This window comes from Ascaphus truei, chromosome 5, assembly GCF_040206685.1.
Source record: "Ascaphus truei isolate aAscTru1 chromosome 5, aAscTru1.hap1, whole genome shotgun sequence".
NCBI lineage: Eukaryota > Metazoa > Chordata > Amphibia > Anura > Ascaphidae > Ascaphus > Ascaphus truei.
Window position 1 is genome coordinate 263,678,867 of NC_134487.1, and position 27,919 is coordinate 263,706,785.

The 27,919-nt window shown below is 44.4% G+C and overlaps 2 protein-coding genes across 5 annotated transcripts in view; one reads left to right on the forward strand and one right to left on the reverse strand.

The window, feature by feature from the left end:
- C1QTNF2 (C1q and TNF related 2) overlaps window positions 1-13,957 on the forward strand; it is a 33,011-nt gene extending 19,054 nt beyond the window's left edge. Inside the window, exons 2-3 of the mRNA XM_075601943.1 lie at window positions 251-503; window positions 12,834-13,957. Of these exons, the coding sequence (XP_075458058.1) occupies window positions 251-503; window positions 12,834-13,486 (906 nt within the window). The 3' untranslated portion in view covers window positions 13,487-13,957. The remainder of the gene's footprint in view (window positions 1-250; window positions 504-12,833) is intronic.
- SRA1 (steroid receptor RNA activator 1) lies at window positions 141-27,387 on the reverse strand. Of its 4 annotated transcripts, none has more exons than XM_075601948.1 (5): window positions 26,721-27,208; window positions 25,901-26,026; window positions 23,469-23,686; window positions 19,190-19,298; window positions 141-817 (listed from the first exon to the last, which is right to left on the reverse strand). In XM_075601948.1, the coding sequence occupies exons 1-5, from the start codon at window positions 26,800-26,802 to the stop codon at window positions 705-707; spliced, it is 648 nt and encodes a 215-aa protein (XP_075458063.1). In that variant the 5' UTR covers window positions 26,803-27,208; the 3' UTR covers window positions 141-704. The 4 variants fall into 4 exon arrangements, with proteins under 4 accessions (XP_075458063.1, XP_075458061.1, XP_075458060.1 ...); XM_075601946.1 differs by lacking the exons at window positions 141-817; window positions 26,721-27,208 and adding exons at window positions 16,493-17,139; window positions 27,253-27,387; XM_075601945.1 differs by lacking the exons at window positions 141-817; window positions 26,721-27,208 and adding exons at window positions 16,493-17,139; window positions 27,267-27,347.
- Window positions 27,388-27,919: the final 532 nt, after the last annotated feature.

A 27,919-nucleotide genomic window follows, 5' to 3' on the forward strand; every position in this document is an offset into this window, starting at 1 on the left:
GGGGAAAAAAAAAAGAAAAATAACACTCATCTTGTAAAAATATCTTAGTAGACAGGATGTCATGGCATCTGACCAGCTGGATTAATTTTATTAACCCTTCATGAACCTGTTTCTTATACTGTAGTTACACTTTTCATGCACTTATACACACTGTTACGGAGTAAAAAGGAATAGAAATGTTAGGTCTTTGTATGTATTTATCAAGTTGACAACAGGGTATCATTTAAGATCTTCCATTTCCATTCAATAGAGTCCGGCTATGATTTCCCTCCTGCTCCTTGTTTGGACCATGCCTTGTGCCTCTGACAATCTGCTCAGCAGCTCTACTAAAGGAGAGGCTCTGAAGGAGACTCCCCAGCTTCTCTGCAGCATGCCGGGACCGCCAGGACCACCAGGAATACCAGGGGTACCTGGATCTACTGGGACCATTGGAAGAATGGGGTTTCCAGGCAAGGATGGACAGGATTCAAAAGACGGGGACAAGGGAGAGAAAGGAGATGAAGGTACAGTAACAAACGATTAAATACATCTGCCGGTTTCTTAGCCATCTAACCATTCAGCTGCCAGAGGGGACTGCAGCATATTGTGTACTCCAGGCCCATCTGGAAGCAAAATAAACTGCTTCGTGAACTTCTTGTTTCAGGACTGGGGCGTTCTTCTAATGCAGGGGTAGCAAACTCCCGTCCTCAAGGGCCACCTCCAGGTCAGGTTTTCAGGATAAAGAAATGGGAACGTGCTGGTCTCAGAATCTTCCAATAATCTCCACAATACATGTCAATCGTGCTGCTCGAAATTCTCCGGCCATCAATGGGGCATACTAGAGAACAAGAAACATATAAAAAAGAGTGGATTGAGAGATGGAATCAGTAAAAAAAAATATATATAAACATTTTATCTGTATAACAAGTTAAAAACTTACACTGATAAAACAATGGCACAACATCATGTTGAAAAAACCCATCCCACACCTAGGACCTGATGGTATGGCTGGAGTGACCAAGCGCTGGTTGTAAATTGGTAGATGATACAGTCCCTAGCCACAGAACAGAAAGGTGTCCTGGCTAATGCTATGGAGCTACTCACAACGTCCTCGGAGGAGCGGGGAAACATCTGATATCTGTTGTCACAGCGTTTGACGTTAACAATGTGATGACCTCAATACCATACGCGTTTCGTGTCACAAACGCTTTGTCAGGGGGTAGATCCCTCTATTTTATTAAAATCCAATTGGCCAATTAACCATTCAAGTTCAAAGCAAACAAATATCACATAAAATACAACTAACAACAATACACAATTGAAGACAGTACCGTCTCACTGCACAAGGCACTAATGTGCGGGTGCTGCCTCCTGTTTTGAGAGGGCATTCACCAATATCATTAACCATACCTAGGTGTCCGGAGCCCCAACGATAAAACTGAACACTAAGGGGTTAACTATCCGATGCTAACCAACCGTACCAGTCATTCTATTTATATTAAGATTTCCTATATAGCCCTCCTAGACCCCAACAGGAACACAGGAGCTACAGATGGTGCACACTGGACCTGAAGTCAATGCAGCACTTGCGTTTACAACATAGTATCCCCTATAAACCTTTTGTTGTTGGTTACCCTGTGAAATCTTCGACCGGTAGGCCTAGATCAGATGTGTGCCACTGTCATCCTACTCCTGCCACAGGTAGGATAGACACTACATTGGATCTTAGCCAAAAGGCCAAGAGGATCTCATCTCATCTTACTATATATTTCTGAAAGCGTCATATGTTTCCATGTCTGTATGTGTCTCCCTGTGTCCCTCCCTGTGTCCCTAGCAGCAATCCCATTGGACCTTGGGCCAGGCCAATGAGATTGCGACCTTGTGTTACGCCGGTGCTGCCCGCAGACCAGACCCGTTCCTTTCACTGAGGTGAGGAACGTATAGAACCACGCACCCGCAGCAAAGGGAGCGTGTCCGGAGTGTGGTGATTTTGGCGTTGCCAGGCCAGGTGTATTTAGCTAGCAATACTTGCCGGTACTGGTGTAGAAATGCCGTTGTCGTTGCCGTTAGCCAAGGTCTGGGATTGGAGAAATCTGGAAGGTCGTTTGTCCAAGCAGGGGTCTAGAGCCAGAGAGAGACGTCCGCCAAGCCAAGTCGTAACCTGAGTGAATGAGAGAGAAAACGCCAGAGTAGTAATCCAAGTGAAAACTATGTCGAGCAATGAATGATAGGAAGGACTGGCATTATAAAGTGTGGCTGACCAATCAGAAGTGAAGGCAGACCTGGAGGACTGCGTGGAGCCATCCTGGATAGGTTCCCTTGATTGGCAGGCAGGTGAGGACTCTTGTCTTGACAGGAGATCATATTCCTGTGTTGGGGGCGGGTCTTCACTGCCAGAGCAGTGAATAAATTAACTTCGCCCGAATATCTTTCAGGGGTACCCATGACCTCTCTTCGGGTCCAAAACCTCTCCAGTGGACCAAGAAGTGGACTTTACCTCTTGAAAGACGGGAATCCAGTAGAGCCTGTATTTCATACTCTTCGTTACCCTGTACCATCACAGGATCTGGTTTCGAAGTGTGATCCGGAAAGAGGCTACTGGAGATAAAAGGTTTGAGAAGTGAGGTGTGAAAGACATTCGGAATTCTCATGCTTTGAGGAAGTTGGAGTCGAAAAGAAACCGGATTAACCTGCTCCAAAATGAAAAAGGGACCCAGGAACCTAGGAGCCAATTTGAGGGAAGGCGTTTTGAGACGGATGTTCTTGGATGATAGCCAAACCTTGTCCCCGGGTTTGTATTCGGGTGCCGGACGACGGTGACGATCAGCCTGATTTTTAGATGTCAAGGATGCTTTTTGTAATGCAGATTGTATTCTGGACCAAGAGTCTTGTAGGAGAGCAATATGTTCGTCCACGGCTGGTACCCCAGAGGATTCTTTAGTAATAGGTAGGCGAGCCGGATGGAATCCGTAGTTGATAAAGAAGGGAGTCTCGTGGGTGGACTCATTCCTGGAAGAATTGAATGCGTACTCAGCCCAGATAAGTAATTCTGCCCAGTCATCCTGAGAATTAGAGACGAAGCACCTTAAGTATTTCTCGAGGGATTGATTAACCCTCTCGGTCTGTCCGTTGGATTGAGGGTGATATCCAGAAGAAAAGGAAGACGAGATACCTAGTCTCTTGGTGAAATTTCTCCAGAACTTGGAGACGAACTGGGAACCCCGATCGGACACGATGGATGTGGGAATCCCATGGATCCGGAAAATCTCTTTGGCAAAAATATCCGCAAGGGCGGGTGAGGAGGGTAATCCTTTGAGAGGGATAAAGTGTGCCATCTTGGAAAACCGATCTACTACCACAAGAATGGTATTCATGCCATTCGACCTAGGCAACTCCACAATAAAATCCATCGAAATGTGGGACCAGGGACGCTCCGGAATAGGTAAAGGTAAGAGAAGACCCTGAGGTTTCTGACGAGGAATCTTGTTACGCGCACATACCGGACAGGACCGTGTAAATTCCAGAATGGTTTTAGCCATATTGGGCCACCAAAAGGTACGACGGATGAGGTCCAAGGTTTTCTTGAATCCAGGATGCCCTGCCGAACGGACGGCGTGTCCCCAGTCCAGTATTTCAGGGATAAATTTGGGTTCCACATACAAAGAGTCTTTAGGAACCACAAGACCGGACGGGAGGTTCTCTTGAGACTTGATGATCCTCTCCAGATTCTTGAATGCCACAGCTGCTAAGATTCTTTGTTTAGGGAGGATGGACTCAGTGGTTTTCTCTGCTCTCTCTTCAGAAGAGTATTGCCGGGAGAGAGCATCCGCCTTGACGTTCTTAGTGCCGGGAATGTATGAGAGAACAAAATTGAATCTAGAGAAAAATAACGACCAGCGAGCTTGGCGAGGACCTAAGCGACGGGCATTCTCAATGTACAATAAGTTCTTATGGTCCGTAAGGATGGTGAATGGCTCTTTTGACCCCTCCAGAAGATGTCTCCATTCTTGAAGAGCCATTTTGACGGCCAAAAGTTCCCTATTGCCCACGTCATAATTCCTCTCTGCCGATGAAAATCTTTTGGAGAAAAACCCGCAAGGATGAAGTTTATCCTGGGAAGAAAATTTCTGCGACAGAACCGCCCCAGCCCCACAGTCCGAAGCGTCAACCTCTAAGGTGAAGGGGAAATTCGTGTTAGGGTGTCGAAGGATGGGAGCAGAGACAAAAGTTTGTTTCAGTGTCTCGAATGCCGTGACAGCTTGTGGAGACCAAGATGAAGGGTCTGCACCTTTTTTGGTCAGTGCCGTGATAGGAGCGACAATGGTGGAAAAGTTGCGGATAAACTTCCGGTAATAATTAGAAAAACCCAAAAACCGTTGAACAGATTTGAGGGAATTGGGTTGTGGCCAATCCACGACGGCCTTTAGCTTCTCTGGGTCCATGGCCAAACCTTTGTTGGAGATGATGTATCCGAGAAAAGAAGTGGTAGACTGATGAAAAATGCATTTCTCGATTTTAGCAAACAACCGGTTCTCGCGGAGGCGTGAAAGCACAAACTTCGTATGGATGATATGATCCTGTAAGTTTTGAGAAAAAATAAGGATGTCATCCAGGTATACAATGACAAATATATTAAGAACGTCTCGAAAGATGTCATTGATGAAGTCCTGAAAAACTGCCGGTGCGTTGCATAACCCGAAGGGCATCACTAGATATTCGTAGTGTCCGCTACGGGTGTTGAAGGCAGTCTTCCATTCATCGCCCTCCCGGATGCGGATGAGGTTGTATGCCCCACGGAGATCCAGTTTAGTAAAGAGATTGGCCCCCTGAAGTCTATCAAAGAGTTCGGAGATGAGTGGGAGTGGATAACGATTCTTCACCGTGATATGGTTCAGACCCCGGTAATCAATACATGGTCTGAGAGTACCATCTTTCTTTTTGACAAAGAAGAATCCAGCCCCCGCAGGAGAATTGGAATGACGTATGAAGCCCCGCTTAAGATTCTCACGAATATATTCGTCCATAGCTTTGGTCTCGGGCAACGAGAGAGGATAAGATTTGGCTTTCAGCAAGGTATAACCAGGTACCAGATCAATCGGACAATCGTAGGAACGATGAGGAGGTAGAAGTTCAGACTGAGCCTTGCTGAAAACGTCCAAGAATTCGGCGTATGGAGAAGGCAACTCGCTCAGAGAACTTGATGTATTGGCTAATAGAAAGGATGGTTGCTTGATAGAGGAAAAAGGTTTCTCTGACCTTGACCTCCAGTTAATAGGGTTAGGAGACACCCAATCGATGAGTGGATTATGCTTCTGTAACCAGGGCAAGCCAAGCGTGATAGGTGTTCCTGGGGCATGAATAACATCAAAACCCAGAGTCTCTTTGTGAGAATGAGTAGAAAGGGTGATAGGTCCGGTCTCTAAGGAGATATAAGCCGGGGTGAGAGGTCGATTATCAATCCCGACCAAGGCAACGGGAGAGTCCTTCCTGGAAAGCGGAATTTGATTTTGCTCAGAAAAGGTTTGATCTATGAAATTCCCTCCTGCTCCGGAATCGATAAATGCAGCAGTGGAGGTGCGGAAAGTCGGTCCTGAAAGGGAGACGGGAATAGTGACTTTTATTTAGTGACTGGGTGGGTTATTTAGTGACTGGGTGGGAAGGTGGGTTATTTAGTTAGTGACATCTCCCACTACCCCCGCACCCCGCAGCCCCCATACCTCAGGCGGAGGCCTTAAGATAGCGGGCGGGCAGGTCTGCATTTCCCCCCTAGTGACTTTATTTAGTGACTTTTGGTTATTGCGGTTATTGCGGCGGCTTTGGGGGCATGAAGATAGCGGGTGGCACGCCATTCCCTCCAACCCCCCCCCCCATACCTCACGTGGCGGCTTGAAGATAGCGGGCGGCACGCCATTCCCTCCCCCCCCTCCTCCCCCCTCATACCTCACGCGGCGGCCGTAGTGGAATATTTGGGGAGGTGGGTGGGAGTCACGTGGTGAGGTGTCCCCGCCGCGGCCGCCACTGCCCTGCTCCTCCCGCTGGCAGGTCCCGCAGTGCGCGGCCAAGCAGGTTTGCAGGCTGTGAGGAGGGTGGAAGGAGGCGGTAGGGCTGCTGCGTCGCCCCTGAGGGTTGTGAGGTGATGGGAGCGGCGGCGGCGCTAAACCCCCCACCCGCGCGGCCAAGCAGGGCGCCGCAAGGGGAGGTGAGTTGCGGGTGAGGGGGGGTAATGATTGAGGGGGGGGAGGTGAGGTTTGGGTGAGGGGGGGGGCTGGCCTCGGGGGTGAGGAAGAGGTGTGTGTGCGCGTGTGTGCGCGTGTGTGTGTGTGTGTGTCCATCTCTCCTTTGGCCCGTCACTCCGCCTCAGGCCAATGAGAGGTGTGCGGGGGCGGGCGGGCCAAGGGAGCAATCTCATTGGCCTGGCCCAAGGTCCAATGGGATTGCCGCTAGGGACACAGGGAGGGACACAGGGAGACACATACAGACACGGAAACATATGACGCTTTCAGAAATATATAGTAAGATATATATTATACTAGCTGATATACCCGGCGTTGCCCGGGATGTAAATCCGTAATAGGTAGTATTTCTAAATAGGGTAAGAATAGGTTGAGTATTTGGTGGAAAGGTTGTAAAATAATGTTGAAAAGAAACATGGAAGAAAATGTAATCCGATGTTGTTTAAAAATGGTTTATTGTAAAGTTATTGTGAGTCGGCGAGTGGCTGGTGAGTGCGGTGTGGCGGTCCCACTACGGTGGGAAGGGGTGTGAGGTGGTGGGTGAAAGGCCGCGGCCACCACTGCCCTGCTCCTCCCGCTGGCAGGTCCCGCAGTGCGCGGCCAAGCAGGTTTGCAGGCTGTGAGGAGGGTGGAAGGAGGCGGTAGGGCTGCTGCGTCGCCCCTGAGGGTTGTGAGGCGCTAAACCCCCCACCCGCGCGGCCAAGCAGGGCGCCGCGAGGGGAGGTGAGTTGCGGGTGAGGGGGGGTGATGATGGAGGGGGGGGAGGTGAGGTTTGGGTGGGGGGGGGGCTGGCCTCGAGGGTGAGGAAGAGGTGTGTGTGCGTGTGTGTGCGCGTGTCTCTCCGTCTCTCCTTTGGCCCGTCACTCCGCCTCAGGCCAATGAGAGGTGTGCGGGGGCGGGCGGGCCAAGGGAGCAATCTCATTGGCCTGGCCCAAGGTCCAATGGGATTGCCGCTAGGGACACAGGGAGACACATACAGACACGGAAACATATGACGCTTTCAGAAATATATAGTAAGATATATTATTTTTTTTTAGAAAAATGAAAAGAGGCGCGTGCCACATAGTATATCTGTGCAGATATTTATTCAAAAATAGAAGATAAAAAGTAGCACACTCACAAATGTAGCTAGGATATGTGCATTTAAAGTTAGACAATCTTCAAGAGATGATACTCATCTGGAACTTGTCAGTAACCACAGGAGATCAACACTTGGAATTCCAGCAGCCAAGTTGAAACATAAAGTCCTCGGGTGAACTCCTCCAAGGGAATAGAGTGGCAAATACAAGTGATGATGTAGTTCATTTCAGTAAATGTAACGCTCAGACGACAGTGAATAGCGCAAATGTCTTGATACACAAGCCGCTCGTGGTTGCGCGATGACGTAAAATGTCACAACATCCATGTCCCAGCGCGTTTCGTCATCGTGACTTCGTCAGGGGTGAGGAGGATAGAACGTCCGTACGTCTTTTATAGCCTACAGACTCTCAAACTCAGCTGTGTATGATACATATTCTGTTGGGCCTATTTGAATACTTAGCAGCACGCTCCTAGAGGGCAACACTAATATGGTGTAATTAATATATTTGGCCAATCACCTGCAACTGCTTATTGAGCAGTCTGTGGGAGGCCAGCCCCTCCTTCTTCTAGGTATATAATCTCATAGCAAGGTCCCTGTATTTCACTATTCACTTTACTTGCAGACACGTGAGTATCTGTACTGGTATATACCAGTTTTTAACTGCAGTATGTTAAATAAGCATATGCTTGGTTATATTAAACCTTTCACAGAACATTAGTTTGCATTTAGCGTAGGGACCTGCTATAGAGACTTACCTTGACGTGGCTAGCAGGCTTGGCATTATTTGATCAAAGGATGTAACCAAAAGTCTCCTTTATATTATTGATTTCCACACCATATATATATATATATATATATATATATATATATATATATATATATATATATATATATATATATATATATATATATATAGTTAAGTTATGGTGAGTAAAAAAAGTGACAAAAACCCTCCACATATATATATATATATATATATATATATATTTATCCTCATTTATTGCTATCCCAAAGGGAGAAGCGCAGGGATTCACTGTCTGTTTGATACATAATTGTGGACATCCAATAGAACAACGTGACATAGAGAGAATGCCTCAAAGTGTAAAAGAACCATATATAAAAGAACAAACATCAGCATATAACAAATAGTGCAAAATATAAAATGTAAATATGCAAGAAAGTAAAATACAACCTCTAATAGGCTCTGACAGATGACAACAGAAACCAATGGATAAAAACATAATGAATATGCAATGAGCATTAATTCATAATAAGAATATATGAAAAAACGTTGAAAGACATTACCTCCAATCAATTGTTCAATGCTAGGCTAACCAGGGTGGGGGGGAAAGAAAAATAGAGAAGAGAGGGAAGAAGAGGGGAGGGGGAGGTGGAAGGGAACAAGAGGGGGGGAAAGAAAAAATGGAATTGTAAAATAGAAAAGGAAGAGAAAGGCTAACCAAGAAAAGTGAGGGTAGAAAAGGGAAAAAGGAAAAAGAAGGGGATGAAGATAAAAAAAAAAAGAAAAACAGGGAAAGACATATCCAAAATTGGTTTAATAATTATTAAAAATTATAAAAAAAAAAATCATTTAAATCCAATAAATCTCCAAAACCACCAAAGGGAATAATGATAGTTAATAAAGTTATAATGAAAGAACTTGGTTATAAATTTTGAGTGTTCACATTTACCACGTTTTGCAACTGTTCCAGACTTTGAAGTACTTCTCTCAGAGCATCTCTTGCGAGATTCACTCATCAGGAACTCCCTCTCTTGTGCCTTGACCTTAGAGAATTATTTCTCAATGATTGATTGGTCATATCCTTTTGCCAGAAAACGGCCCATCAAAACTTTAGATTGGCATTCAAAGTCAGTTTCTACTGAACAATTCCTCCTAAGATGACTGAACTTCTTAGAGGAATGTTATTAAGCCATTTTTGATGATGACAGCTTCTGGCATGCAGATAACTATTTGTTGAAACCTCTTTGAAATGAACATTGGTCAGGATCTTCCTGTCCCCATCGACGAACAACTCAAAGTCAAGAAAGACCATGCACTCTCCATGGATGGAGTGCGTGAACCCCAGGCCTAGTTCATTAGGTACACATCTTAAAAAAATATTCTCAAGATCCTCTCTCGCTCCGTCCCAAATGATAATGATATGGTCGATGAAACAGCCATAGTACACCAGACCGCCCCCAGCTCAACATTGACCAAGATGTATTTGACCTCCCAAAAACCCATAAAAAGGTTTGCATAGCTTGGGGCGAACTTGTCCCCATGGCCGTTCCACAGACTTGAAAGAAGTAAACCTCATTGAACAAAAAATAATTGGTCTATACGTTTTGTTGCTGGTTACCCTGTGAAATCAATATCTTAGTAAACATTCAAACCACAAGCAGCCTCTCTGCACACCCTGTTGGCAGATGAGGATCTATATTGAAGGCCTGAATAGCAACTTATTTTTGATTATTTCGCTTGTGTATTGTTAACCTACTAGCATCTGGGTATTAACCATTCAGATCTACCCACTACTTATCTCGTTGCCTTAGTGGAGATACTTCTTCTTTACAGTTCCTGAAGCAGAGATATCCTGAAACCCTGACCTGTTGGTGGCCCTTGAGGACTGGAGTCAGACACCCCTGTTCTAATGTATGACCCCCTCTGGTTTTCCACCAGGACATTTTGGGTTCTAAAGAATAAATGCCCAACCACAGACATGTCAACTCTGACTTTCCATGAGACTCACTGTTTTGAAGAAGTCCTTTCTTCCTTTTTTTTATACCATAAGGGGTCTCATACTCAACGAATCGTCACTGTCAAAAAGCAGGACCTTTTCCATTAAGTCTTTGAGTTCCCCCAAGACATTAGGGCAACAACCTATTAAGTAGAACCATGGGACCAAATCTTATTATATCATTGTAATAATCAGCGTATGTACTGTATCTGTGTCTATGTCCGCTTTGCCAGCTTGATATTGGTGCGACTGCAACTGACCCTGCGCTTACAGAGGCCCCGCAGTCTTCCCCGGCCCTACTTCCGTAATCACAGTTTAAATGTTGTGGTGGTTAAATTGTGTATGAAAGGAAAAAAAACTGTCATTATTAGATTATGCCATTTGCTTTTGAGAAAGGCCCTTGAGGACGAAACGTCAACTATTGGCTAATAAATTTTCTAAGGTGATAGGAGAGCCCCTGCTGCTGCCTCAAAGAAAATGAACGGTGAACGGTGCTCTGGGTATACACTGAATAGGTAGAGAAGGTAGAGAAGAACCCAGTGTAGCACTCAAGTTCACCCTCTGGTGATGAGTGTATGATTTAAAACATAAACTTTATTGAATACAGCACATATACAAAATATTGGGTATTAAAATGACGAACTAGAGGTCAGTGGATCATGATACTGACAGCCGTGAGGCTCAAGATCAACATAGTATGTGTGTCCTATATGTATCAATTATCACACAGGAAACTAAGCAGAAATCCTGATATGGACCTCTGTGAAAGGTGAATAAGTATGGTGTGCTCCGTAGAGTACTATGTCTACAGGTCACAATGGGCAATATATGCATAGACCATAAATAAAAGTGGTGTGACTAGTAGTAACTGGTGCACATGTAAAGCAAATATAATGTGCACCAGTAGATCTCAGTGTGCAGTCAGTTAAGATCCTCCTCAGAGAAACGCGCGCGTCGGCTCCGTCCCCACACGTGCACGCGCAAGACTGTTATTGTTTCCACTCTCATGTCTCATACCGCGAGTTGATGCGGTGTCCTGCTCGCGCTGATATATAGGCTTGTAGTGCCCCGATGGACACTTAGAGCCTCGTTTTATTGAATATTGATAGGGCTAGTGCTCTCTACTTAGTACTGAGTGTAGTTCTTTGATTTATGTGCTTAGAGTATATTACTACTCATAGCTACCACAGCTACTGTTTCACTTTACGCAGCCACCCCCTCCTCATGTACAGTGTCTATTTATATGCTAAGCTCACCTGATAAGGGTGCCCACCACCATACTATTAGCACAGTGTTCATTAGTGCTATCTGTGACGTTGCCGCTGAGGTCACTACAGGGTATTACACCTCCATACTGTGGACCTCAGGAGGTTACCTGAGGTCAGCTTCACACAGCCCTGTGCTTACAGCTATATTACTGAGGAGGATTTTAACTGACTGCACACTGAGATCTACTGGTGCACATTATATTTGCTTTACATGTGCACCAGTTACTACTAGTCACACCACTTTTATTTATGGTCTATGCATATATTGCCCATTGTGACCTGTAGACATAGTACTCTACAGAGCACACCCTACTTATTCACCTTTCACAGAGGTCCATATCAGGATTTCTGCTTAGTTTCCTGTGTGATAATTGATACATATAGGACACACATACTATGTTGATCCTGAGCCTCACGGCTGTCAGTATCATAATCCACTGACCTCTAGTACGTCATTTTAATACCCAATATTTTATATATGTGTTGTATTCAATAAAGTATTTGTTTTAAATCATACACTCATCTCCAGAGGATGAACGTGAGTGCTACACTGGGTTCTTCTCTACCTTCTCTACCTAATAAATTTTCTATGCAGAAATCCGCAGTGCCCAGGTTTTTTCCTTTCATACATGATATTGGGAGTACCTAGCAGAGATTCCTGAAACAGAAGCACCGGTATTTATATCATTATTTTCCCGTGGGGAGCGCAGCATTACCCTTCAAACCGTGGTGGTTAAATTAACCACTATAAATTTAAACTGTGATTGCCAGGGCAGAGAGCGTTGCCTCTGTAAGTGCGACGCTCCACACGTCACGTTGTTAAGGTGACGCTTGGTATCAGAAGGAGATGCCTGCCCAGGAGGACGTATGAGGCCCCGTGCACACAGTGCACCGGGCCCCACCAGACTCCCAGCTGGGCCTGTCTGTGTGTATGATAGAGGATTTCTGCAGTGGGGTTAAAAAGCATCAGATGTTTGCACTACATGTCAGCAGCTATTAATGGCAGAGGGCACCATTAATAATAACATTGATAATATGTGTTCTTACTGATAAAGTATGTATCGTAAACATAGAAATTTTACAGACACAATGGCCCGTACTCTGTGAAGTGCGAATAGCGCTGATCCGGGACTAACACACAGAAAGCACCATTGACTTAAATTCCCACATATTAATAGCCAATAAGTCCTTTGCTACACAAAGCTTACAATATAATTATGGTACTCAAAGCACAGGGACATTAAGGGGGTTATTCTATATATGATGAAGCACCCTGTTAGTCTGTGGAGGTTTTGGGGTGAAAACATCTTGAATGTCCGCTTTGATGTATATAGAATAAGGACCTAAGTGATTTGCTCAAAGTCTCAAGGAGAGCAGACTGGACTTCGAATCAGGTTTATCTGCTTTCAGGGCAGTGTTCTTTCCGCAGAGCTATTTATTTTTCAATAATCCAATCACTTCATTGAGAGAGAGCAAAAAGGGGTTACAATCACTTCAATGCAAGTGCTCAATAAAATTGTGTTTTCTTCTACAGGAACTCATGGCAGAACAGGGAACCGGGGAAAACCAGGAGTTAAAGGGAAACCAGGGGCTATCGGAAGAGCTGGCCCAAGAGGAGTAAAGGGAATTCGTGGAGATCTAGGAGAACCAGGTGGAGCAGGAAATAAAGGACCAAAAGGAAAGATGGGGGATACTGGCATGCCAGGGCCATGTACATGTGGCTCAAAAAAAGCTAAGTCCGCCTTCTCTGTAGCTGTCACTAAAAGTTACCCGAAAGAAAGATTGCCTATTGTATTTGACAAGATCCTTATGAATGAAGGAGGACATTACAATGTTTCTAGTGGAAAGTATATATGCAACATACCTGGTATTTACTTCTTCACCTATGACATAACACTGGCCAACAAACACTTAGCTATTGGGTTGGTACACAATGGTCTCTATAGGATAAAGACTTTTGATGCCAACACCGGAAACCACGATATTGCATCTGGATCCACAATCCTTCCTCTGAAACATGGCGATGAAGTTTGGCTACAGATCTACTACTCAGAACAGAATGGACTTTTCTATGACCCATATTGGACAGATAGCATATTTACAGGCTTCCTCATCTACCCTGAGCAAGAGTATGTTGATGAGGCAAAGGAAGAAAGCAGCTCAAAGGGAAAGTCAGATGTGAGCTGAGATAAGCAGCGTAGAGATCCACAGAGCTCCAAAACGACTGTTTTGCATTGGTCAACATATCATCATACATGCATCAAATTGTACATACATCAAAATGCGCCATATTAATAATATAGTAATTACCAATTTTTACGATCCCTAGAACGGTCTTGAAAGAACAAATAGAGGAAAACATCTCCCATAATAAACATATATGACTACTATAGTACTTTAAGTATACCCGGGTCCTAAAAGAGCAATCTTCCTCCTGTAGAGTTTGCACTTGTTACCCCACTTCACTATGGATGGGTGAAGGCCAATTAATATCCCAATGCACAATATTTTAGTGCACTATTTATAATGGTCGATGTTGCAACAAAGGGCATGATCATAATGGATATCAGGAGGAGGAATAGGTACCCTGTCTGATTATGCATGGTAGTTGAAAAAGAGCGGTCTAGTTGTTGATGCAAATAAAGTCACATCTGCTTATCTCCATTGTCTTATTCCAATTATAGGGGGATAGGTACCAATATATCCCAACTGCAAAAACCAGGGCAAACATGGAGCGTAAAACTGCACAGCTTTTATCAATGCAAAAAAATGACAACTTAATTCCTTTTCTTTGCTCCACCTTGGCAGCTGGAAGACATTGAGATAAGACATGTTGTGGCATATGTATCAATCACCACTACAATACTATAAGCAGCACCCCACCGTTGTTTCATTAGTACGATTTTCCCTTTCTTCTTGCCTCATGATGATAGTGCGCTCATTTGCACGTCATTTCCCAGAATCCCTGGCTGCAGTGGGCACTGCATGCTAAAAGATAATGGTGAAACACAGGCTTACAGACCTGTCTGAGACATGTGAATGTTCTCACAAGTGGTATTTTTCTTTACTGCCTCATGTTTAAACCTGGTACCGGCTTCCTTCATATCTTTTGCTCTGTTCACCACCCAATGCCAGAAATGGATCCAGAGAGGTTACTAGAGATATTATTTTGTGCCAACCTAGTTCCATGGTATTTCGTCTCTGATCATTTCAAACTTCAGAGACGCTGCTTCCGAAAACCTATAGCCAGTAAACTGTATGTCACAATAACTATGTCAAGAGAGCACACATTCAAAGTAATGGAAAAGGCTGCACAATATCTGGAAAATTTAATTGTCTCCCTTTATAAATCAGATGCCATTATTTGTACCAGTTTTGCAATGGGTTATTTTTTTGTAGTGCAACGATCCCACAAAAGGAGAATTTGATGCTATAGCTTTTATATGGGTGGATGCGGACTGTGTATTTTTATTATCCCAGCTTTGCTGTATAAGCTGCTTAATGAAGTAAGCTCAATTTTTTTGTGAAAACCCGCATTAAAAATAGATTGGTAGGTACAGGTTTTATCAACAAAAAAATAAACCGGCGCCTAAAACAAATCCAAAAATATACTGTGAAAAAACCTGACCATATAAAATGTCCAGTCCTGTTGAACTAGGGGTCTTCCGGTGAGTCTTGATGGTTGTCTCACAAGATGTGGATAGAAAACCAGAGACCAATCATAGTGTAGAACTATAAAAAAAACTGCTGATATGACAAACAAACAGACACACATTAAACACACAAACAACCACTAACACTAAACTACACAACGCCTTGTGATGAGCCAAATTTTTTTTTTACAGATTTAATAAAATGCACTTAAAAATAAATTATAGCACACACAGGGAGTATGGCGTTAGAACTCTGCTCCGGCAAGGGAAACATTGAAATCCTACTTTCAACAAGCAAGATTCAATGGGCATGGTAGATAGTTCCTTTCCCAAGACTCAATGTCCACATCGGAAGACTTGCTGCTCTCTCTCCAGATAGCTGGTCCCACCACCACGTGTACCGCTGCTCCGGGTAGTCCCCGATGATAACACTGCCTGGGCTAGGCTTCTCCGCTATGCCCGCATGTAGCCGTTCCGTGTACCGACCACAGACACTTCCTTAGTTGTGCGCGCACATGCGGAAGTGTATATCACTCGCCGCGATGCTCCGAACTGCTCTCCACAGATTCTGCAGCTTCTAAAGATGTCCTGATTCGCCAAATCCCACAACCCTCAATTTCCAAAAGCACTTTGTAAAGCTGTTTTACTGCAGGGTATGTAGACCTGTTAATGCTGAATGTTTCGGTGCCAGTCTCGCTAATTCTTAGCACCTGAGCTCAAGAAACTGGCTCCGAAACAGGCAATATTATCATCGGGGACTACCCAGAAGCAGCGGTGGTGGGACCAGTTATCTGGAGAGAGAGCAGCAAGTCTCCCAATGTGGACATTGAGTCTTGGGAAAGGAACTATCTACCATTCCCATTGAATCTTGTTTTTTGTAAGTAGGATTTCAATTTTTCCCTTGCCGGAGCAGAGTTCTGACGCCATACTCCCTGTGTATGCTATCATTTATTTTTAAGTGTGTTTTATTAAATCTGTAATTTTTTAATTTTTTTTTGGCTCATCACAAGGCGTTGTGTAGTTTAGTGTTGGTGGTTGTTTATGTGTTTAATTTGTCTGTTTGTTTGCCACATCAGCAGTTTCTTTTTATAGTTTGGTTTTCTTTCTACATATTGTGAGACAGCCATCAAGACTCACCGGAAGACCCCTAGTTCAACAGGACTGGACATTTTATATGGTCAGGTTTTTTGACAGTATATTTTTGGATATGTTTTAGGCGCCGGTTTATTTTTAATTGATTTCTGTATGTGATTTGTATTAATTACATTGTTCGAGGCAGCCTTTCCTATATTATAGGCACATTTGGTATAGACTAGTAGCGTTTATTTAACACTATATTAATGATTGCATTAGCGCTGAAGCACATTCATCTTTTTCTGCACAGGTAAAGATTTTCTACCAAGGAGCAATAGCTAATATCATTAAATAACAATTCACCTAAATGGCCTTTAACAGAAATGTCTGGAACCACACTTTAGGAAGTATACCTTAGTGTGGTCACCTACACTTATATGTCCAGTGTCAAAATAATGGGTTTTTTCTTTTTTACAATTGTAGTCAGATTTATTTAAAATAAGTGAATATTCCAATGTTATTAGTTATACAATAAAAAAAAAACAGATATTGATTACTACATTAAAATGTTCAATTGAGGTGTGATTTTGATTGAAGGAACGTTTTTCAAAATCCAGTGAAGGATAAAAAGCAGAAACCTCCCACATCAGCTTTTAGCAAAATCCATGTTTAGAAAAAAAGGGGATACGGCACATACTGTAGTTAAATCCTCTCCTTAACACAGCAGCTTTCAATGTATTAAAAAGCAATGCATTCAAAGTCCCTGCAACACCAAAAGGCGTTTATAGATTACTATATCTAGATCTCCCCCCAAAAAGGGACTTGAAAATACTGTACACTTTAAAATGGCACCATTATTGTTGCTGAAAGGAGTTGCTTAATGTATATATAAAATCGACTGCACAGCAATCTAATTATCTGGCTTAACAGCTTCTTCAGAACTGTCCGTTGAAGTTTGGTCTTCTTTCGTAACCAACGCCTCGGCGGGTAAGTTTCTTGCTTCGGCAATTAACCGCTTTACGCCAACCATCCACTGGCCGACTTCATTGACATGATCCACCATGAGAGACCTGTGAATCTCATCTGCAGAATCCCAGTTCTTGCATTTCAGCTCTAAAAAAAACAACAACAAAAACACGAGTGCCTTCTTTAAGCAACCGGTGCTAAACATGACTTTTTACAATTCCTTGTGTACTTTTTCAAAAGAACCCTCAGTAACGCTACGGCCCCACTGCCTGAGCTGCACGCGCGCCTGCTCCACTCTCAAGTTCCCTGGTCTGCCGCTCACTTCAGGGAAAAAGACAGGGGGTGGGGAGGGGAGCGGCCATGACGTCACCCGGCAGGTTTGCCCTCATTGGCTGAACCGCCGGGGTAAGACTGCATTGTTCATTAGTATAAATCCCCATTGTTCAAGTGATTTAAAAAAAAAAAAATCCTCCATGAGACATAAAAAAAAAAACAATAAGTAAACAGCCAATGGCAACCAACTGTGAATGGCAATACCAACTGAATATGCATTTGGAATGCATGTACCACCCATTTTCTCCCTAGATCAGTAGGTCTCATTGAGAGCTTAAGGCCATGCCTATGGTGCCGTCGATGGCGACGGCGACACGGCGGGTGATGTCACCTGTCGCCACCGGCGAAATTTATGATTCGCCGGGCGGCGGGGTTGCGGGATTCCGGCAATTTGATTTGTTCAAGGGCCGTCACGTGACGCGACAGCCCTTGAAAAATAAAATTTTGCCGGCTTCCAGTTTCCGCGACGGCGCGCGCACTATAAGCGCACGCGGCGGCAATGTATTTGTTTTCGGGCGACGTCGCCGGCACTATAAGCGCGGCCTAAGCCAGGGCTGGTCAACTTCAATCCTCAACGGCCACCAACAAGTCAGGTTTGACGGATATCCCTGCTTCAGCACAGAAAATCCCTGCTTCAGCACAGGTGGCTCAGTCAGTGTCTGTCCCAATGACTGAGCCACGTGTGCTGAAGCAGAGATATCCTGAAAACCTTGAGAACTGGAGTTGGCCACCACAGGCTTAAGAGGTTCGTGAAATGGTCAATGCTGCTTAGCTCACCCGAGAACAAAAATGTAAAAGAACTTACGAAGGTAATTGGCTTCCGCAAACACACATAATTATGCTTCAAGTGGAAATGTTACTTTTATTGTAGACATGAAAATTAAATGTATTTGCATGGGGGAGGAATAACTGCTGGTGTTTTCCCCATGATATTTATGCACAAAGGTTGCCTGACAGAAATAAAGAGGATTAAAAAAAAAAAAAAAAATCATGTTATTTCAGACTATATCTACGGAGCTGAACTGCGTCAATTTAAGCTCCGGGGACACCCCGCTTCCAAAGGTACTGTACCTTCGAAGGTGCTTCCGGTTTCTTATGCAGGTTTAAAGCTCCCATGGCATACACGTCAATTAGAATCTGCAACGTTATCCGTAGAGACTTCCTATTGGGCCGCATGACACAGGACATTTAAACCTCCATATTCTTCACCCAGCCGGGGGTACCTACCAGCATGAAATATGGAGGTATGTTTCTCCGGAAGAAACGGGTCCCCGGAGCTGAAATTAACGCAGTTCAGCTACGGAGACACCCCGCTTCATACCTAGAGGGGAAAAAATAGGTCCGGTAGATTTAGTCTATATGTCTAAGGGAAACCTTAGCTCTTTAGGATATACAGCATTGGTGGGCAATAAAGAATATCACTTATGAGCACATTCACATGTCTTAGACCGGCTTGCAACCCTGCCTTTCAACCATTATCACCTAGCCTACAGTTCTTCTACTGCAAGGGATTCTGGGAAATTACATGCAAATGGACATGTGTCACCTTTTGCCTGAAATCCATTTTTACATGGAACCCTTATATGCAAATGCTCTGCTGTTCACACAGCTTTTAAGGACAGCATGGGATTAGATACAAAACCAGTCAAACCACTCACAGACAGCTGTTTCAACCTTTATGTGTCCCATTAGTTTGAGGTTGGTTGTACTGGCTTTGCAATTTTCAAGGCTGGGTAGGTTTAACACACACACACACACACACACACACACACACACACACACGTAATGTGCTGCCCTTTTGAGGGCACTAAAGTATATCACGTTGTCTACCACTAATATGAAAGTATGGACGTCTTATGTTTACCTCTTACTAGTATACTCATTCTCTTACGCACAGATGGGGATAATTTTCCATTGTTCCACATTTCTTCAAGCATGGTCAGGCGTCTGCTGATGTCACCACAAACTTGTTTCTGCAAAAAAGACAAGAAACACTGGCCATAAAGTAGGGTTGGACATATCTGTTCAACAAGAGGCATAATACCAATTAGATTGTAAGCTCCTCAGAGCAGGGACTCCTATCCCTAAATTTTACTTTTATGTCTGAAGCACTTATTCCCATGACCTGTTACTTGTATTATTTGTTATTTATATGATTACTACGTGTATTACTGCTGTGAAGCGCTATGTACATTAATGGTGCTATATAAAAAGACATACAATAATAGAAGAATACACACACTGCAGAGTGTAGAAGAGATCATTAAGTGTCTTAATTTTTGTATTATATGTTATAGGTATTAAAAAAACGGCATTGCATTAAATTTTAAGTTTTAACACGGTGTCTACCATTTTAAAATGTTTATTAGAAAGGTCAATTACATATCACAGAATATACAGTACATGGTGATTTTTGTTAAGTGCTGGTTAGGCGCTTAAACCGATATCCAACAGAGAATGCAGTAATAATTCCAACGTTTCAGTGATCAGTTTTGAGAAAATCACAACGGTTGTTATCTTGACCTGGCCCAAGGAACACTGTTTTCCGTATCAGGATATGTCCAACATAGAAAAACCATTAGGGGATTCACCAGTCATGTCTGTAACCGGAATGAATTCAGTACTGAAGAAGGCAGCGGGCACTCAAGAAGTTGAAAAAAAAAGTTTCTTCTTCCGAAAATACAGCTAAACCCCGTTATAACGCGCCTCGTTATACCGCGATTCGGTTATAACGCGGTTTTCCCGTGGCTCCCGTTTTTAAAAAAAAAAAAAAAAAAAAAAATTTTTTTAAAAAATTTTTTTTACATTTTTTTTTTTGCACACTGCACACACTCACTGCACACACACTGCTCATTGCTCACACTGCCACACTGCACACACACTGCACACTGCACACACACTGCTCATTGCTCACACTGACACACTGCACACACTCACTGCACACACACTGCTCATTGCTCACTGCCACACTGCACACACACTGCACACTGCACACACACTGCTCATTGCTCACACTGACACACTGCACACACACTGACCACACTCACGCACACTCACACACACTTACGCACACTCACGCACACTTACGCACACTCACGCACACTTACAGACACTCACACACACACACACACACACACACACACACACACACTTACACACACTTAGACACTCACACACACTCACACACACTCACACACACTTACACACACTTAGACACTCACACACACTCACACACACTCACACACACTTACACACACTTAGACACTCACAGACACACACTCACACACACACACTTACACACTCACAGACACTCACACACACTCACACACACTTACACACTCACAGACACTCACACACACTCACACACACTTACACACACTTACACACACACTCAGACACTTACCCACACTCACACACCCATATACACACACACACTTTCTCTCCCATATATACATACACACACACTCTCTCACTCTACACAGACGGGCCGCGACCAGCACCACCACCCGCTCCCCCCCCTCCTCCCGCGCAGGCAGCGGGAGCACCGGGGACAGCGGTGGGGAGAAGAAACCCCCCGCTACAACCTCCATGCAGGCAGCATGGTTCTGAGGTAAGCGGCGACCTGAGGGACATCCCCACTCCCATCTCCTGCCCCGCGGCCTGTCCCGCGGTGACAGGGTGAAGCGGGGACAGGAGGGACATCCCCGCTCCCATCTCCTGCCCCGCGGCCTGTCCCGAGGTGACAGGGGGAAGCGGGGACAGGAGGGACATCCCCGCTCCCATCTCCTGCCCCGCGGCCTGTCCCGAGGTGACAGGGGGAAGCGGGGACAGGAGGGACATCCCCGCTCCCATCTCCTGCCCCGCGGCCTGTCCCGAGGTGACAGGGGGAAGCGGGGACAGGAGAGACATCCCCGCTCCCATCTCCTGCCCCGCGGCCTGTCCCGAGGTGACAGGGGGAAGCGGGGACAGGAGAGACATCCCCGCTCCCATCTCCTGCCCCGCGGCCTGTCCCGCGGTGACAGGGGGAAGCGGGGAGCGGAGGGACATGCCCGCTCCCATCTCCTGTCCCGCGGGATGAATATGCGCTAAAGCGCGGCGGCCATTTTTTTTTCTCGCGACCCCGTTAGTAACGCGGTGGTCTCGGGGTGGACCCCGAGACCCGCGTTATAACGGGGTTTAGCTGTACATATTCCTCCTAAGCGTTTCGGTCCCACGCGTAGGAGGAATATGTATATTCGGAAGAAGAAACATTTTCTTCAACTTCTTGAGTGCCCGCTGCCTTCCTAATACTGGATTCATTCTAAAACGGGATCTACCCCAGTGTCAGCATATAATGCAGCGCAATTCTTTTGCCCTGGTACAGGGAGTACTATAAGGAGTACGAGCTCTAAAAATCCTTTTTCTCTATGTAACCCGGGTGACCAAGTGTAGATTAATCAGGTGGTTACAGGGAGAGAGTTATGGCGTATTTTATATGCTCCAATTAAAATGGAAATTAATGACTGGTGAATATTTGATGTCCCTTCCCTCATTGTTGATTGCTCCCCACTTTATTTCTGTACCCCATAAAAACTTGATAAACATTTGAAATAATAAAAAAACATTTTAAAGCAGGAAAAAAAAATTTGGGGGGGCAATTAAATAAAATAACTCTCTTCTCCAAAAGCAGCTGGTCGTAAAGTGTTTCTGAGAAGAGAAAATGACAAATGGGTGACAAGACAAAGTCACACAGGTCCGTCAAGGTATCTACTGTCTTTCATAAACAGTGGTGGGGTATAGGTAGTGTAGTTGAACCCCACAAGGCAGATCTACCTAGATGAACATTTGTGTGTGGATCTCATATTTTGTTATTCATGACCCCTTAAGGAACTTGACAGGAAGTTCGCTGGGAATGTATAGGTTTTCAGTTTGACTCCTTTTATTAAACGGTCTGACCCCATGTGCTGTATGTAAATGTATCATCTTTTTTTCTGTAACAAGCACTTGACGCCTTTTGTAATAATAAATCTAAAATGTAATAAGGATGGTCTTTGAGCTCTAATTCAAACTATTACCCTTTGAAGAGGTTGCCCTCATTTGTGGGCATGTTTTGCTAAATTGGGTTTTTATTACATGTGTATGTTTTTCTATTAGAAAGGGGGAACAAGGACTCATTAGGTTAAGCGCTTAAATGAATCCTGGTGGTGGCAGTGTAAATTGGGATGTAGTGTAACCGTTTTGGGGGTGCAAGTGCTCATTTATAGGGCCCTGCGGTGAGGTGAAGAAACTGGGCGGCCAGTTGTTAGCGCCCCTTACACTGGGTAAGAGTGTACGTGACTCCAACATGTATTACCCTATATATAGAATGGATATGAACAAAAGGCTTTTTAGCTAACCTATGCTTCATTATCTCCGAATTGAACTGCAGTATCTCTGAACTGGGATGCATATTCAAGCTGTGCAGTTTAGGCATATGCAACAGAGACTTTAAGATCGACTGCAGCTTCTCTCACAGCTGACGGATCTACACAGCGCCTCCTGACGTCATCCTTGCAGGATGTGTAGGGGGAAACCTGCGACAACTGGAGCTCCGGACTGAAATCGGCATTCCTGTGGTGACCACCGTGGAAATCAGGCTGTTCCAGGCACACCATCTCAGCAGTTTTAGGATTGTTATCCTGCAATGCCTGAATTATCAGCTACATTGTAAGTAGATGCCCACTTTTGCGCGGTACATCACAATACATACGTACTTCACCATATTGGATCCTCTCTTTTATTCATAAGTTTTGCAGATCTCTGGACCATTATCTTCTCCACTGACCTTTTCATTGTTTATGTTCCCTGTAGCCAATTTTACCGGCGCATACTATTATTATCTGTTATTGCGCCTTTTGTTCATTTCCATTGTATCTATATTCGGTTACTGTGTATAACCATCACCTTGTGGCAGCATTACAGATACATCCCTTCACTCTGCTGATAAATTGTGCACCTTATTTCTCTACAGATAGAGAGCGAGCGATAGAGATAGAGAGCGATAGAGAGCGAGCGAGAGATAGAGATAGAGAGATAAAGATAGATTACCAATGACAAGAACAAAACAAACTCTGTAGAGAGCAGTACTCTTGTTTCCATTTGAACCTTAACTGCATAATAATTACCTTCACCACATCTCTGCAGGCATCCAAAGTTTGGTTTAACGGAGCTAAAATGTCCTTTACATCAATATCAGATTCGGTTACACTGGGACACTGCTGCACCGCCTCTGCTCTAAGCGGCGAGACACCTAGTCCTAGGGGCGGAGGACCAAGAATACTTGCCGGACAGGCTGGCGGCAGCTTTGGTGGCGTAGAAGCAAGAACGGACTGTGGAGCAGGAACTTAAAAAAAAAAAAAAAAAAAGGACAAGATCAACATCACAATCATCTACCAGACAAACATACAAAACATGCCATCACATTAGAAGTATCCTCACGGGAAAAACGGAGCACAGCAAATGCAAAAATGAGGGGGCTAGATACCGGTGAATAAAAGTCCTTTAATCCATGGTAGACATCATGGCACGGGATATGTTAAAACCTCGAACGCGTTTCGGGCCGTCGCCCTTTGTCAACGAGAATGTTGACAAAGGGCGATGGCCCGAAACGCGTTCGAGGTTTTAACATATCCCGTGCCATGATGTCTACCATGGATTAAAGGACTTTTATTCACCGGTATCTAGCCCCCTCATTTTTGCATTTGCTGTGCTCCGTTTTTCCCGTGAGGATACTTCTGCTGTTTATCTCTACGTGATGCACGCCGTGGGATTCACCCTACAGGACAACTCTCTACTGTGAGTACCCCAATCCGTTCACTACGGTCTGGGTGTTATACCTTATTGGTGTCTTTTCTCCAGGGGGACGTTATGTTATGTGTTACTGGGAGGTCAGAGATTTGTTACTGACACTCACCAAACAGCACAGTTTCCCCACATATTAGGAGATATGCTACGAGACACAAATTACATATGTGTTTGCAGAGAGTGGTGTTTCCCTGCTTTCCTCAATTAGAGGTTTCATACTAGATGGGCATCTAGTGATTTCCTACAGCTGAGCATGGTGCACTAGGAACGCTGTTTCCTAGTATCTACAAATGCCATCACATTACACAGCAAGAATTAAGATATGTGGCAATATCGATATAACATATACCATATATCATGGCTCCTTGAATAGACTATATAACGTCTCCGGGAATAGCAACACTTAGTAAATATGGAACTTCCTCTCTTCAAACCGTATCGCAAGAAAGCAACTGATTATATGAGCACTGAGCTATGTTTGGTTACATGTAGATTACAAATGTTAACTTACTGGAATCTCCCGGCTGCAATAAAAACAGCGCTAAAGAATTACACCGGATATATCAAAGGAAAAACGCTACATCCTTCCTTTTTTTGCTTTTTGTTTACAGCCAGGAGACATTATTAAATAACCCACTGTGTTTTTTTTATATATGTTTAGGGATAGAAGAGGAGTAGAGAAAAAAAAATCCAACCAGCATTGGGCCCTCTGGTAGCAAAACGGTTAAAATAATACATTGCCTGAGAGCAGCGGTTCCCAACCCCGGTCCTCAAGAACCATCAAAAGTGCAGGTTTTAAGGATATCCTCTCATTAGCAAAGGTGGCCTAATCCTCTTTCGCTGAACCACCTGTTAACCACCTACGCAGGGGTATACATAAAACCTGCACTCTTAGGCCGAGTCCATAGAAGGACAGGCCGCGCTGAGCCCCTGCATCCTCAATGAAGATGCCTTGAGAGGGGGCTCACGCGAGCGTCCGCAGGCGTGCGGGGGTGCTGGATTTTTCAGCCGACAGCCAAGCTGTTTTTCAGCGCTGAAAACATCCAATCAGCGCGGAGCAGCGTCAACGTCACGGCGCCATGACGTTGATGTCGGTGCGTCGCGGGCGATTGGCCCAGCGACGTCTCTGCCTCCCTCAGTCTCCCCCCGCCTCCGATCGCGCCCGCTGGCTCGCCTGCATGGGCATGAAATCGCGTAGATTTCAGCAGGCGAGCCTCAGCGTCAGCGCGGCTCCGAACTCCTCACCCCTCTATGTCCCCAGCCTAAGTGGTTCTTGAGGACTGGCATTGGGTACCTCTGCCCTGGTCCAGGGGTCTCAACTCCAGTCCTCAAGCAGGCCAGGTTTTCAGGATATCCTAGCTTCAGCACAGGTGGCTCAATCAGAGGCTCAGCCTTCGAAGACTGAGCCTCTGATTGAGCCACCTGTGCTCAAGCAGGGGTATCCGTAACACCCGCACAGCTCTACTCTTCAAAGCCCATGAGACATCATAAACCTGTCAAGCACTGGTTAATAACAATGCCTCTGAAATCACTTAACATTACCAACCTGTAATCTAATGACCCGTAGCCGACCATCTTCCTCTTGCTTGCATTTCTTGGCATACATTAGTAATGACTCGCTTCTAAGTAACCACATTACTCTGCGCTGATCTTTCAGTGGTAATATCCCATATTCTTTGTATGAGTCAGTGATGCAAACCCTGTACTCTCTGCACTGCCTGAAGCATGATTATAATGTGTATTCGTTTGTTACCTGGTGGAGGGCCTTGTAAAGGGGCAGGTGCTCTCTTATTAAGCAACGTTCTTTTACCACTTCCTGGCTGGGTTTGCAGGCCGTAGGAAAACTGGGGAGGATCATTCCAGCCTCTCTCTTGATTACCTATTAAATAAAAAGACACTTAAGAATTTGGCAAGAACTAGTAACCTAAAATGTTCTACTTTGTAACTAATGATATCCAATACACTCTGCGATCCCCATCACCCAATAACCCTGTATCTGATGATAAATATCGCTACCAACCTCTTCTTTCTGGCCTGAATTCCAATAAAATATCCTCTTCCTGAAACCCCCTTATCCAATAATCTTCCCCCCCCTCCCCCAACTTCTCCGTTCGGTATATATATATATATATATATATATATATATATATATATATATCTTATTGACGTCTGTTCCTGAACCATCCATATTCTAATAACCTCTCCCCGATCCTCACATACTTGATCAACCTCTTTCACCACTGATCCCCAACATATTTTATTAATCATCTCCCTGACCCTATTAATCCCTCCATGTAACACCAATATGTTCGCACCTAAACCTCATATACAGTACCCTACAAACTCATCTCGGATATCCCAACATCCTCTTATTATGGACGTCCAGTACATACCCTATTGACTGATTCTCTCCCAGGCCCCATATACCCTATTCAAGGGTTCTCTCCATAGCCCATTATATACACAGCGGTGCGCAATTTGGGGGCACAGTCGGTTACAGAGGCCCTGTGCTCTTCCCCACGGCATTTAAATTAAATGCTAGGGGAGGCGTGTGGCCTGTGTAACTCACTTACCTGCTGCCAGCCGGGTATTCGTCGGCGCGTCACCATGGCAACGCAGCATCAAATGTCGCGGTGGGGTCACGTGACATGACATCACATGACTCACGGCATAATTTGACACAGAGACATTGGGGGAGGGGGAGCGCGAACGCTGCGGCTCCCAGGAAGGGGGCCGCAGCTCAAAAAGTTTGCGCACCGCTGATATACCCTATTAAAGAACTCTCTCCCCAGACCCATATTCCCCTACTGACTGGCTCTCCACCTGGCCCTATATACACCTTATTAACAGATTCTCTCCATCTCCCCACAAATTAGTAATCCCTTCTCTCTCTGCTCTCTAGATCTATTAAACCACACTGGACTTAACCCTATATATTCTGAAAACTTCTCACAGACCCTTACACACTACTAAGCACTTTCCCTTCATAGTTCCCCAACCCAAATATATTAATTTGCTCTCTCTCTCCTCTCTGTCCCTCACCATTTCCCATTAGCTTCCTATCTCTTCCCACCCCCTATTTCCATGACCCCCAACTTCCCTTACCCGGCTTCACATACAGCTCAGCCATGTCACCTCCTCCCTTCCCAGCTCGGATCTGCCCATACAGGAATTCTCCTGCCGCTGTCACAGCTGCTTCGTGGCTTCTTTTTTTTTTTTTTCTTTCTTTTTCAAAACTTTATTTAAAAATATACACGTAGTCAAAACAAAGGGGAAATCATTTCTAAATATAATTTTATTTATATATAGTGCCAACAACGTACGCAGCACTTTACCAAATGACAATGCCAGGTAAATAAATAAGTGCAATACATAAATGACAACACAAAGGCAAAGCGAGACCCTGCCCCGAAAAGCTTACAATCTAAGTGTATTTTATTTTGTCTGTGTTCATCACAATATAAATATGTGGATATTATTTTCCCGCTGTTCTTATTTTTGTCATCAAGATTAAAAAAATATATGAAGAAATGCCGAAGGCTTAAAATACAGAGTTATTAACAAATGATATGTAAAATGTTGAAATGATATAAATTTGGTAGAAAGTGCAAAATTATAAACAAATTAGACTTGTTAAAGAATGATGAAAGTAATTGGATATCGCAATATACGTTTAATTTGGTAGAAAACAATGGGAAAATATAAACAAATAAGACTTATCTAAAGATTGATGTACAGCAAATAAAAATAGCACTCGTCAGCACATGTGCAT

What these genes read in the sequence shown, in the direction of transcription:
- SRA1 (XM_075601944.1), bottom strand. Translation starts at nt 26,802, where the DNA reads ATGTCATGTCACGTGACCCCACCGCGACATTTGATGCTGCGTTGCCAT. An exon ending in GAATACCCGGCTGGCAGCAG is followed by an intron (nt 26,027 to 26,720) that starts GTAAGTGAGTTA and finishes TTTATTTAATAG; the next exon opens with GTAATCAAGAGAGAGGCTGG. An exon ending in CCTGCAGAGATGTGGTGAAG is followed by an intron (nt 19,299 to 23,468) that starts GTAATTATTATG and finishes TCTTTTTTGCAG; the next exon opens with AAACAAGTTTGTGGTGACAT.